Genomic DNA, 13,961 nt, shown 5'->3' with positions numbered 1-13,961 from the left:
TGGGGAAGGCAGGCAAGCTCCTGCCTTCCCTGCAGCCCTCCTGAGGTCATGTGAAGAGCCTCAGTGTTTGGACTGGCTTCTTCTAGTTTCATCACACTGGAATAATCTTTGGTCACATTTACCACAGTACTCTGTATAATCCAGAGGAAAGAATTGTAGTATGCAAGGACAAGGCAGTGGAGTAGAATCAGAAATATGAATGGTTTTTTGAAATAGATATAATTTAGAGAGGCAAGTGCAGTCTGCTTTCAGTGCTCTTGCTGCTGGCTGTTTGTTAGCTGAGCCTCTACTCCAGGACTAGTATAAAGTAACGAAAGACCCATTCAAAAGCTGTCCTGGATCAAAGAATGGATTAACCAAAAATATCCCTCCTTTCCCCCCAAATAAAAGACAAGTCCCATCAAAATACTAACAAAATTCAGAACACAAAACTATATACATAAAACAAGGACATAGATTAAAAATTGGTCCACAGATTAATGACCAGCTACTGTTATGTAGTAAAGGTAAAATGTGCCGTCGAGTCGGTGTTGACTCCTGGCAAGCACAGAGCCCTGTGGTTGTCTTTGGTAGAATACAGGAGGGGTTTACCATTGCCATCTCCCTCACAGTATGAGATTATGCCTTCCAGCATCTTTCCTATATCGCTGCTGCCCGATATAGGTGTTTCCTATTGTCTGGGAAACATACCAGCAGGGATTCAAACTGGCAACCTCTGGCTTGCCAGTCAAGTCATTTCCCTGCTGCGCCATTAGGTGGCTGCAAATAGCTTGGAGCTCAACGATTGATCCTTTGCGGTTAACCTGAATGGCACTGCTCAGGATCAAATAGGGCTGCAGAGACTGATGGATCTTGAGAGCTGAATGGGATGACATTGTTACTAGATATGGAGTCATCATAATCTGAGCGTGAAGCCTGATGTGTGCTTGCACACATACCAGAACAGCTGGTATGCCATAGGAATAGAAAATCTTATCTATTGAGGAGATTATTATTAAGCCAAGGTGCTGATAAGCATTTCAACCTCTGGAAAATGGCTATAGTCATCAAAAACAACCAACAGATGCCTGCCATTGTGGAGATCACAAAAATCAACACTGCCCCCCCCCTCCCGCCCATGGTGAGGAAGGAAGAGGAGAAATGGAGCCGCAGGCTGGCACCGAGAGCAAGATCACACACATTGTTCAGCAAGGGCATCAACTCCAGGAACATACTTTCTCTCTTAACAATGCTTTGGTTTTCACCACACCTTGGTGACCTTCATGAGCGAAATCAGCTGCATGGTTCCATAGAGCCCGTGGAATCTGAAGATATCTGAAGAGCGAATCTGCTTCGCAGCAGATTTGCAAGATGTTTAATTAGAGATATTAAATGGACAGTTCACATAGGGCCGCCTCCTCTCTGCAATCCCTGGCAGATCTTTTTCCTGTGCATTCCCACCAACTTGCTCCGGGTTTTTCCTCTAACCAATCACAAATCACATTACAGAGAGTAGGAGGCAAGAGCTTTTTTATTGTTTGAGCTACGGAGGAACGGAAGACCAGCATGACATATTGCCAAAAACTGGATCAAACAGCAGAACGCTTAACCCTTGCCTTCGTGAGTGACTGCCTTCATCACCTCATGTTCCCTCCACCCACACACACCCAGATGATTTAAGAGGCAGGGAAGTTTAAAGCAGAGATCAGAGCTTTCTCTCTGTCATGAAGAAAACTGCAGGCAAATGGAATCAGCTCAGACAAAAAGGCTCAGATTACATCTATTCTGTATATCTAAAGTCTATGTAAACTCCCCTTCCTTCAGTTTTGAAAAGCTGAATTACTGGCATGGCCACTCCACACATCAAGGGAGAAGCGGCAGGGCATAACAGAAGCCTCGGGGTTTTCCCCTCAAAAGCCACTAAAAAAATAGAGGATTTTTAAAAGCTGGACAGACTTCGGGCTAAGGCAGGATGTGCAGCCTCGATTCGGGGGGAAACAGAGTCCTGTCTGTATTGGTCCCTGACAGCCCGCAGCTACTTTGGGGTAAATACAACTAATATGTGGACTGGCACACTCTATTCCGGAGGAGATATGAAGTAAAAGCCTCCAGGCAATTACAAGTGCCTCCTGCTCTGTTTGAGAACAAGAGCTTTGCTAGTATACGCTATGGTAGAAAAATGGCCATGTGTGAGGACAGCACCCAGGCCAAGAGGGCTAGCGTCCACCAAAAGTTCAGTCTTTTTGTTGGGGTCAAATTATGACATGACAACATCACTTGCATGGGTATACCTGAGTTCTGTGAAAGCAGTTTGATGTTCAGCCAACCATCCCCATGGTTGATCTTTCTTTGTAAGATCCCTCAGATGTTGGGAAATTGTGGCAAGCCACGGGATGAATCTGCCACTATAATCTGCAAGGCCCAATAGGCTACAGATTTCAGTGGGAGTAGTGGGTACAGCAGCATTGTCTATTGCCATTACTTTTGGGGGGCCATTTTTCTTTATCAAAATAAATAGATTTTCCAGTCTTTCAAGCCAGTGGTCTCATCTAGGTCCCAATGTAGAGTGGAAGTCATGAACAGCAAATTCAGGAAAAGCAGGAAGCATATTGATAAAAACAAAAGCAGAAGATCATAAAACGAAGAGGAGCCAGTCGCTGTTGGAAAGGTATGCTGTGCCACTCAATAAAAGAAGCACCAGTGATGTTCCCTGCAGGGATTTTCCCCAATTCAGGGAATTCGAGCTTCAAAAATCAGGGAAAAGGGAATTCTACCTAAAAGGTGGTGAGATGTAGGGGAAAATTCAGGCGATGTAGGGAATTTTAGATAGTTACTTTACCTGTTGAGGTTTCACTACTTTCACTTTCAGTTCCAAAATCATGAGGCATGAGTAAGCATCGTATGATGTATGTATCCGGTTTGTGTTGTAAACAGCTGGGGGCATAAGTTGTGCAGGCCTGATCTAGACCCATTTCAAACTGACTTTTGGACGGGCTATGGGATGGAGACTGCCTTGGCTGGCCTGATGGATGATCTCCAATTGGGAATTGACAGAGGGAGTGTGACTCTGTTGATCCTTTTGGATCTCTCAGCAGTTTTAGATACTATTGACCATAGTATCCTTCTGGAACGTCTGAGAGAGTTGGGGGGTGGGAGGCACTGCTTTGCAGTGATTCCGCTCCTACCTCACAGGCAGATTCCAGATGGTGTCTCGAGGAGACTGTTATTCTTCAAAAACTGAATTTTCATCTAGTGTCCCTCAGGGCTCCATATTTTCTCCGATTTTGTTTTAACACCTACATGAAACCACTGGGAGAGATCATCAGGAGATTTGGTGCAGGGTGTTATCAATATGCTGATGACACACAGATCTTTTTCTCCCTGTCAACATCAAGAGAAGAAGGCATAGTTATTATTTATTTATTTAACACATTTGTATACCGACCAAAATGCAAGTCTCTGGACGGTTTCCACAAAACAATAAAGGCAACAGCTCAAAAGATTAAAACATTACAACAATTAAAATTTAAAACATTAAAACTATTAAAAACACAGTTAAAACAATATCTAATTAAAAGCCGGGGTGAACAAATGCATCTTGACTGCCTTTTTAAAAGTTGTAAGAGATGGGGAGGCTCTTATTTCAGCAGGAAGTGTGTTCCAAAGCCTCGGGGCAGGAATGGAGAAGGCCCATCCCCAAATAGCCACCAGACGAGCCAGTGGCAACTGCGGACGAACCTCCAGACAAACCTCTCTGCAGACAAACCTCTCAATGGGTGGTGTGGTTCATAGCAAAGAAGACGTTCTCTTAAATATATAGGGCCCAAGCTATTTAGGGCTTTATAGGTTATAATCAAAACCTTGTATTTTGCCCAGAAACTTATCGGCAACCAGTGTAGATCTTTTAAGATAGGAGTAATATGGTCTCTCCGAGATGACCCAGAGACCAACCTGGCTGCCACATTCTGGACCAACTGCAGTTTCTGGACTATGAACAAAGGCATCCCCACATAGAGCACATTGCAGTAGTCAGGTCTGGAGGTGACCAGCAGATGTACTATTGTTCTGAGGTCATTTATTTCAAGAAATGGACACAGCTGGCGTATCAGCCGAAGCTGATAAAAGGCACCTCTGGCCACCACCTCAACCTGGGACATCAGGGAGAGTTTTGTGTCCAGAAGCACCCCCAGACTGCATACCTTTTCTTTCTGGGGAAGAGTGACCCCATCCAGAACAGGCAGATCAAAATAATCTCCCATGTTCCGACCCTACATAATAAGTACCTTCGTCTTATCTGGATTCAGCCTCAGCCTGTTACCTCTCATCCAGCCCTTCACTGCCTCCAGGCAGGCATTTAGGGCCTTCTGATGATGCTGACAGGGAGAAAAAGATCTGTGTGTCATCAGCATACTGATAACACCCTGCACCAAATATCCTGATGATCTCTCCCAGCAGTTTCATGTAGATGTTAAACAACAGCGGAGACCTCCCTAATGCGCCTCGGTGCGTTCTTCTGCCCCGGCCATCCTCCTCATGAGGAGACTTGGCAGGGCGATGGAGGCTGCTGCTCAATTTCTCTTCTTCTTTCTTCTGTGATTTCCGCAGCGCCACATCCTCCTTGGCCCTCCCTCCTCCCCCTCCTCAGCAGCTGCCTCTCTCTGTCTGTGCTCAGCCCTACTCCATGCCTTCTCTCTCCTCTGGACAACTCTCGTGAGATGTGCCACATACCACGGGATAGGCGACATACGTCCTAAGGCTTTTAAATATATAGATTTGCAGAGAAGCAAGTGCAGTCTGCTTTCAGTGCTCTTGCTGCTGGCTGTTTGTTAGCCACGCCTCTACTCCAAGAATGGAATAAAAGTAACTAAAGTCCCATTGCATAGGTGGCCTGGATCAAGGAATGGATTAACCACAAACACCAACTGATTTTTGGTTGGGTATATTGTTTTCTGTTCATTTAAAAGAGCTGCAAGTTGTATCTGGATGTAAATTCATATGAATACTGTTTTTGCCATCAAACTCACAACCGCTACCAAATTTAGTGAGACTGAGCAAACATGCATAGGTTTGTACTATAAACTATTTGATAATCTCCAAGCATTACCTCATTACATTGTTTTTCAATGTTGATGTCAGTGGTTGAAAACCTCTTGCATTAACCAATAAATTGGGTACCTGCAGGACTTTTTCCAGGGGGAGGCAAAGGCTGCAATCTTATACCTACTGGCTTAACTGGGAGTAAGTTTCACTGAATTCAATAGGACTTGCTCAATTGTGGGGGTGGGGGGGACTGCCTCCCCTTGCCTCTCCCCTCTGGACACCTACTGACAAGATCTGTATATGTTACCTTGGAGACCCTTTGTACGATACAGGCTCCTGCTATTCAACTTGCCAGATTTCAGAAGGACCTTAGTATTTACTGGAATAATATTTTAAGGCGTTCAGGGTTCACTTTGTAGGCATTTCCAAATCTCAGTTCTTTCCTCAACAGATTCTGGTTCTTCTAGGAGGGGAAGAGGATCAGGCTAAGGTTGTTGGTATTGACACTGGCACAAGCATTTATTATATAGCTGCAATGTGCATTGTTTACGTGACACAGCAATAAAATCAAGCCAGAATGAAGCCAGATTCAAATACCAGTTTTTAAATAGTCCCGTTAAGTCATTCCTGGCAGCATTTAGGAAACTGATTGAATCTGGAGCTGAAAAAAAACCAGATAACAGAGCTGCCTTTAAAGGGAAGGAAGCACAGTGGTAGGGAAATAAATAGGCAAGGTGAAGCAAGGCAAGGGAGAGAGAATGAGAGAGAGAGAGAGGTGACCATAAGCTCTCACCTCTAGAGCCTCTACCCCCTTGATTTCTGAAACATCAGCCTATGCATTTTCAACAATACATGGAATATTTCTTATTCATCAGACTAGAGCTGACATTCCCACAAAACCAAATTGTGTGCTAGATACCTGGTTTTGTGCTTGTAGAATGATGCCGTACACAGAAACAACACACAGGTTTTTAAGAGGTGCCCATAACATAGTTCTATTTCTGGCTCTCCATCTCTCTGCCCAAGTCCATTGTTTGCCCCTGTGCCTCTCCCCATGTTGCTGATTAAATCCTACCCAAAGACCTTTGCTTTGAGCTGTATCGATCTGGAACTGTTTGCTTTGCCTGAAGCAGAGCACAGACCTCACAATTTCATCCATGCCCAGGCACCACCATGGCAATCCTGCTACTTCTGCTGCTGTTTGTGGTTCTGAGCCCAGGGGAGCCATTAACGGTGAGATCCCAGCACAGCTATTGAGACTCAGCTTGCTTTCTTCTTTTCTACTTCAATCCTTCTAGGCCCATTATTGTTTATTGCAAAATACCATGACTAAAATATGTGCACTGAGACAGGCACCTTGTCCACTAAACAGACAGGACATTGGTCGCAAGTCTGGCTGTGGAAGGGGCACTTGCAGTTAGTGCATGAGGAAGGGAAGAGGAATTTAGTAATAGTTGGTAAAGGTCTAAAAGAAGAAACAGGAGGTGGAAAGGCCCCAGAATCATGGGTGGGGTGCAGAGCTAGACTACCCTCCAATGCACCTTAACAGCTTTGGCCAGGTGTCCACACTGACCTGTTGATGATGATTTGCCACTGAGCTGTTCAGGTCTACTGATTCTTGTAGAACTAAATACTAAGTATTTATTGGTGAAGTACACTTTGGATAGGAAAGACCTAATCCTAATCTATAGAACTACATAATGAATAGTTAGGGAGAGAGAGAGAGATGCTTCCATCTGCTCTCTACAAGGAAAGGAAGGAAATCTGACTCTGCACAGGAAATACCTGAAGAGTCCAATCAGGAGTCATAGAGTAGAGATGTGTAGAACCGCTAGGGAGACCCTTACTCACTATTTCTACTCCCAATGCCCCTAGTAGTCATTAGGATAGTTGGTGCAAAAGCTTGATGCGCTGGAACTCCATCTCCAACAATTATAATTGCATTTCCCCAGCACTTATGCTGCTATAGTTTGTCAATCAGAAAATGTGGTTCACTCCCACACACTTCCATTGCTGTTTGAAGCTACATGTGAAATCAAGTGGAAGCCATGTGGTTGGTGCCCATGGCATCACTGGCAGCCAGCAACACACTTGCTCATGTCTACCCAAATCTGAAAAACCTTAAACTGTTTTTAAAGTCTTCAATATGTTGTTCTGACTTCAGAGATGGAGCATTTACCTTGTGCTATTCCAGTAGAAGCCCCCGATCCCCTCAGGCCAAATTCAGGACAAAAACCTGCCAGTCTGCTTCCGCCCCTCCCTCCCAGTATTGCCTCACCATTTTGTGAATCATTTAAAAATGCAAATGCTTAAGCTATGTATTGTTATCCTCTCCTGAGCAGCAGCACATATTGATTGTGCTTTTTTTAACAAACGAAATGGCATATAGAGTATCATTCTGCAGTAACACCACCGTCCCTATGCATTCTATGAGCGTAATGCATGCCGGAGCTGTGAGGGCGGGGCGGAGCCACCATTGGGCGAACGAGTTCAAAGAACCCGGGCTGTGCCCAATCAGGGGCCACGAGTGTCGCCCCCCAACACTCCCCCCGCATCTGACGTCAGATGCAGGGGTGTTATTTTGGTTCCAAACGGGGCTGTGTGTACCCGTTTGGAGCCGAAATCGGCATGCGCTGCATTGGCGGCTCGTCCGGAGAAACTCTCCCTGCCTTAAAGGAGACCTTGTGGCCCCGCGGCCCCGTTTAGAAGAAAGATCAGCCCACGCTGCATTGGCAGCGTGGCTGGAATGGCTCTCCCTGCCTTTAAGGCAGGGAGAATCATTCGGGCCCCCTCTGCTCAAAGCAGCGCAATCCGACCTCCTTTCCAAACGGGGCCACATGGCCCCATTTGGAAGGGAGACCACGCCCCCATGTCTTACATCAGATGTGCGGGCATGGCTAGTCGGGCGCATCTGACGTCAGAAGCGGGGTGTGGGTCCAGGGGGCTGCGGTGCCGGCTGCACCCAGACTGCTGCCAGCCTGGCTCCGCTCCTGGGTGAGGGGGACTCCTCAGTCTGGTACTCGCATGTGTATGTGTGTGCGTGCATAAGTGTATGTGTCCATCAGGAGCTGGAGCATTCATTCTCACTCCTCTCTTCTTTGCTTTGTGTGTACATTATGTGAGAACAGCAGCCATCTCTACTGCTTTCCTCCGTTTGTGAACTGTATTTGTCATTGCCTCCAAATAGTATTTGTCATTATTATTCAAGGCCTTCAAGTTATTATTATTTATAATTATTATTTATTATTATTTCTCTTCAACCAAAGAAAAGTTCTCTCCAGCTCTACTTTGCTCACCCAACTGGGGTTCCAAACTGCATAGCAGTGGCAGCTGTAAGGAGGAGGAATCTTTCATTCTGGCCCTATAAGCAGGGCCACCATCAGGTTTGGCAGTACTGAGCAGCAGCCAGGGGTCTAAGGCCCTCAGAAGGCCCTGAAACCACCTTGATGCTCCTAGTGTTCATGTGGTAGTAGCTGAGCAACTTTCTCAGGGCCTACAAACGGACTGCATGTGCAAACGGTAAGATCTATACTATTGCTGCAGCACAACTTTGGTGACCTTCAACTCTTGTAAGTTCTATGACTAAATTCTTCAAGTGCCAGTAAATACTAAATAGTATATCATCTCAAACAAAAAATGACTGGTACAGCAAAAGACAAAAAGTAGATTATGATGCTAGTTTAAAAAAAAAAAAGTTAACAGGGCGTTTTTCACACAGGGCTTTTAGTTTGCATCTCCTCCAGAATGAAGGGTGTGTGTTCATATATCGGCCAGATTCACCCCAAAGTCTCTGCGAGCTATCGGGGAGCACTTCTCACATGATTAAGGTTTTTAATTGCATGTTAAGAGTATAGTCTGATTTATATCCACAATTTTTAAAATCCACTTTTTGCATCCGTTTTGGGGGGCAACTTCAAACTTACAGTAAACTCATGGTAAAGCCTGCTGTGTGAAAAACAACCAGGAAACTTTACACACAGGGCTTTTATCCTGAATCTCCTTCAGGAGAGAATTTGTGCATTCACACATCAGCCAAACTTACCCCGCAGTGCCTTCGAGATCCTTGGACCCACTCTACACACAAGTCGGGCTTTGTCTTGCGAATTCTAGCTTATCCCGATGTATTTCCGGGTTTTTAAAATGCTGGTTTTAAGCTACTTTTTCTGAAAACTCCAGAATAAATAGGGAGAGGCACTGCCATAGAATCATTAGCATGATCTCTCTTTACAAATGCAGTTGTAGCTCTTTAGTAATCTCTCTCCCCCTCAAAAAATTGGCTAGAAGGAAAACACAGACACCTGCCATGTGAACTTGCATCAAAAGCAAACCCGAGAGCAGAGGGGAGGGGCTGCTTTCCTCAATGTACTTCCCACAAATGTACTTCGAAGTGGCTTCACTCAACATTTACCCCCCAGGTCTATCTGGTGCTCCACGTCAAAAATTTGCTGCTTAAAGGATGTCTTGGCTTGATCATAGCCTAAAGTTAACAAGAAATCGGGAGAGACCCCATAAAATGAAAGCTTCGCCACCAGGCCTTGCTTTCATGTGATTTTACCAATAAATTATAGATATTTGTTTTTTGTAACACTGAACGCCTTTTAATGCCTCAAACATTGCCTTTTGGGGAGCCAAGCCAGAGAGGAGGGGGTCTACCACCCCAGCAGCCTCCTCTTCTTGTGACCTATGCTTCTCTCCTTTCCCCCACACCTCACTAAGTGCTTTAGCAGCCTCATTATGGGCTCTCTAAAGCCCCTATATACTCCTGTCCTGGCTGCCCTTCTAGCCCTTCCCCCTGCATCCCTTTCCCTCCTTCCTGTCTTTTTTCTTTCCTGATGATTCTTTATTTCTTCTCTTCACAGAGGGTACGACCTGACGAGAGACAGCCGCCCCCAATGCTGCCCCCACCTCCACCTCCTCCTTGCCCTCCCTGCCCTGGCCATTTTGCTGAGGTGAGAACCCACTGCTTGCTGCAGCATTCTGTGCTTGGGGTGGGGGTTCCGTTGCAATCACTGGGTCTCTGTCTCTGTATTCAGGCTCACAGAGTGCATTTTGGGAGCTCCATGACACACTCTCCGTGTGGGGGGGGGGGCATTCTTGATAGGGTTCTCGCTATCGTCTTTGAACATTTGGACGCATAGGCCGCATTCAGACATCACAAGAACTAGCTTAGAACTACAGTTTGCAGTTATTATAAACTGGGGGTCGCATGGCAGACAATCCCCCATTCCCACTTTGGGAAACTCCAGAGGCAGGTTAGAGTTTCCTCTCCCACTTTCTGGTTTTCCGAGTTTGGTTCTCTCCACTTGTACAGCCATGCTGGTGCCAGGCTGTGGGCATGGCTTCACAGCTCCTGGAAACTGCTCACAACGAGGGTTTTCTACCAGTCCAGCGCATCCAGCACAGATCTACTACTGCCATTGCTGCAAGGACCACAGACTTCAAACAGTGCTCCCTGGTAGTGCTGCTGGCCCTTTACTTATAAGAGCAGCAGGGCCTGGTGTGCCTGTTGGCAGGCAGAAGAAGAAGGAAGTAGGAAGTAGGGAGAGGGAGGGGTAGGGGGAGGGGAGGGGCACTCAGTCAGAGAACACACCATGGAGTGCTGGGTAAGCCCTGGAGTGTAACCGCTGTTTGTGCTTCTCCGAGCTGGCCTCTCACTGGTCGCATAACCTGTAACCACAGTTATAGATAAGTTTAAGTTTATTCGGTCATTGACCAGCAAACCACAGTTACAGAGGCGGATGCATGCAGATAACACAACAGCCCCTTCTAACAGAGGTTTAGAATGAAACTGATGAGTCATCCCAGCTCCCAATTCCAGTTTGGTAAGTAAGCCACCTAATGGTGCAGCAGGGAAGTAACTTGCCTAGGGAGCAAGAGGTTGCCAGTTCAAATCCCTGCAGGTATGTTTCCCAGACTATGGGAAATACCTATATCGGGCAACAGCAATATAGGAAGATGCTGAAAGGCATCATCTCATACTGCACAGGAGATAGCAATGGTAAACCCCTCCTGTATTCTACCAAAGAAAACCACATGGGTCTGTGGTCGCCATGGGAAGGAAGGAAGAGCATAATGGACTTCTCAAGGGAGCTGGGTTTTTGCATAATGTGTCCGAAGTATGACTCCCTGGGGACTTCCAAATCCTCCTTAGCCTGTCCTGGGCAGCACTGGTTGGCCACTGTGCTGGGCAGCCAAGCATGACCTCTACTTTAGAGACAGAGTGGGAGTGGGAAAAGAAATATGTGGGATGGGAATATGTTAAGTTACATATTGAAATGTTTCTGCTAGTGCCTATGTTCAGGGGCATATCTAGGGTGGGGCTGGCAGGGCACGTGCCCCGGGCGCCACTTGAAGGGGAGCGCCATTTTGTAAAATTAATTTTTTTAAAAAGGCTGCTGAAAACAAAATGGCCACCGCGCATCCTCAGATGGCCTCTGTGAGGCCCAAGGCCATGCCAGGCCTTGCAGAGGTCATTTGAGCATGCACGGTGGCCATTTCGTTTTCAGCGGCCATTTTTTTAAAAAAAGATTATTTTTTAAAATGGCCACTGCACATGCTCAAATGGCCCCTGAAAGGCCCTAAAGGAGAGCAGGGGGAGGGCAGACCCCCCATGGCCTTTAGGAAGCCCCCTGAAGGGGCTACAGTTATTATTATTTTTTAAATTAATATAATATAAGACACTGTACACATATTCAGATTGGCACTATGTACAGAGAATCAGGGCTTGTGAATAATGAGCTGAAGTTTATGAGCTAAGATTGTATTCATTTGCTCTTACTTTGCTTCTTGTGATAAGTGAATTAAATGTGATGTCTTAATAATATGGTTATTAATGGTGAGTTTGTCTTTGAATCAGTGTGAAATCCGTAGTATTAAGGCCCACTGGGAGTTTCTTGCTCTCTTTCTCTCATTTTAACTGTCTTTCTGAAATACTAGAATATATTCCAAGCAGTGACACAGTTTACTCTGCATATCCTTTAATTAGTTTCAGAGTATCCGGGGAAAGTCAAATTCTCCATTGATTTTTAAAACTTATGTAATGGTGATGCTACAATACATAGTAAAGAATTAGACAGGCACTTCTGTTTAGTTTTCCAAGTACACCTCCACATAGTATTTGGGTATTTCATGAGCCCCAGCATACTGAAATTTGTAGTTCTCCAGCATTTTTTGGTCTGGCTACGTCCACTGCTAAATAGTTTTTGAAATATTAAAAGATTAACAAGCTTGACTTGTATTTTTCAGCTGATATTATGGTGAAGTTATCTGAAAGATGGGTGTCAGATGTTTGGACAGGGGGCGCAATTTCAGTGTTTGCCCTAGGTGCTATTTTCCCTAGACACGCCTCTGCCTATGTTGCATAAATATACCTGTTTTATATTCTTATATTCTTGTGAGTTCAGTTGGTAGGAATAAATCCCAGTGGCTAGGGTGATCCTGTGCCACCTTTCACAACATGGCTTTTAATGTTTGGTTGTAACATTCTACCTGATCGCCTGTCAGCGGGTGGTATACTGATGCCAATTTCTGTTTGATCTCCAGGTTGCTACATACTTTCTTTGTTACCCATTCTGTTACCCATTCATTATGCTTTGTTTGCATTCGCTGATTGGAAAGAATAGCAGAGGGAAGCCCTATGTGGGCAAATAGGTACATAAAGGCCCATACCACACCCGGGGCTTTCATGTCTCTGGCCAGTATTGCTTCAGGGAATCTCTCTCAGCCCTATCTTGGAGATGCCAGGGAGGAGACTTGGGAAACTAAGTCAATCTTCCCAGAGTGAATCCATCCCCTGAGGGGAATATCTCTTACAGGGTTCACATGTAGTCTCCCATTCATATGCAAGCAGGGCAGACCCTGCTTAGCTAAGGGGACAAGTCATGCTTGCTTCTGATGACTTCTGACAAGTCATGCTTGCTTCTGATGTTTGTGATTCCATTGCAGAAAAATAGCTGTATTTTCCCTTTGTAGGAGTTTGAGATTCTGGGGATCGTTTTGAGTACGATCCTGCTGTTCTAGGGTGTAATCTGGAAAGTGCCCAGGAGTGGTGGACTGTAACCATCACAGTGCTGCCCCTCTGATTTCGGATACTAAAGCTCTGGACTGTCAACCCTTTCATAATGAATGGACCAGAATTTCAGGAAAAAGACTTCTTCCATTATTCCATTAACAGTCCAAAATCACCTCTTTTACTTTATCATGGTCTGCCTCCTCCTCAGGCAATGGCTTGAGTGGGTCCTATCAGATATGGACCTAGAATATGAGCCCATTGGGGCCTGAGCCAATTGGCCACACATGCCATCCTTTCAAAAGTAGACAAGAAGGCCTCAGTGTCCTCATTAGAAGTGAGTTTGGTCACACAAAAGGGGGGTGGAGCCGTCAGACTACCCTCCCTTGTCTCTGCCACCACCAGTACAGGGTGACAAGAAGTCATGCCCTCACAGAATTCCTTCACCAAATCTGCCTGGACAGCCCTTTGCTGGGCCATCCGGTCTTTTAGCAATTACGCCTGATGGTCCATGAGCCACTGGCCAAAGATTAGACTTTTTGAACACTGAATACCGCCTACCCAAAGAGTCTGTAACAGGCATTCCTCACATGTGGTGAGACCCTGTGGCTAATCTTCTACCATGGGACGTGTCGGAGGGGATGAAGAACCATCCTCTGCTGCCACTCGTCATGCTGGAGTGGCAGCAGACTTTTAATGCCCGGAGTATGCTCTTTTTGGGTGCACCTATTCTGACTCTGAATAGATGGGGTTACCACACCCACAGTCTCCTCCGCTTGCTGCTTATGCTTCTCTCCTTTTCTCTGACACCTCTCTGGGTACTCCAGGGTTTTGCCTCCAGCACCCTCATCACTGGCTCTCCAGAGCCCTGTATACTCCTCCTGGCTATCCTTCTAGCTAGGGATGTGCACGAACTGAGGTAAGGATCTTCTTA

At 45.8% G+C, this 13,961-nt stretch overlaps 1 protein-coding gene across 5 annotated transcripts in view; it reads left to right on the top strand.

Moving 5' to 3' along the window:
• F12 (coagulation factor XII) overlaps positions 1-13,961 on the top strand; it is a 31,395-nt gene that overhangs the window by 2,791 nt on the left and 14,643 nt on the right. The window contains exons 1-2 of one of the 5 annotated variants that reach the window (XM_053287955.1): positions 6,125-6,252; positions 9,879-9,968. In XM_053287955.1, coding sequence (XP_053143930.1) covers positions 6,193-6,252; positions 9,879-9,968 — 150 coding nt within the window. In that variant the 5' untranslated portion in view covers positions 6,125-6,192. Of the gene's footprint in view, positions 1-6,124; positions 6,253-7,940; positions 8,014-9,878; positions 9,969-10,602; positions 10,842-13,961 lie in introns of those variants that run through there. The other 4 variants (XM_053287956.1, XM_053287957.1, XM_053287959.1 and 1 more) reach the window with 4 other exon arrangements.

The sequence above is a fragment of the Hemicordylus capensis genome, chromosome 2 (assembly GCF_027244095.1).
Source record: "Hemicordylus capensis ecotype Gifberg chromosome 2, rHemCap1.1.pri, whole genome shotgun sequence".
Taxonomy (NCBI): Eukaryota; Metazoa; Chordata; class Lepidosauria; order Squamata; family Cordylidae; genus Hemicordylus; species Hemicordylus capensis.
Note: the sequence above shows the minus strand (reverse complement) of the source record. Positions and strands in the feature narration are given on the sequence as shown.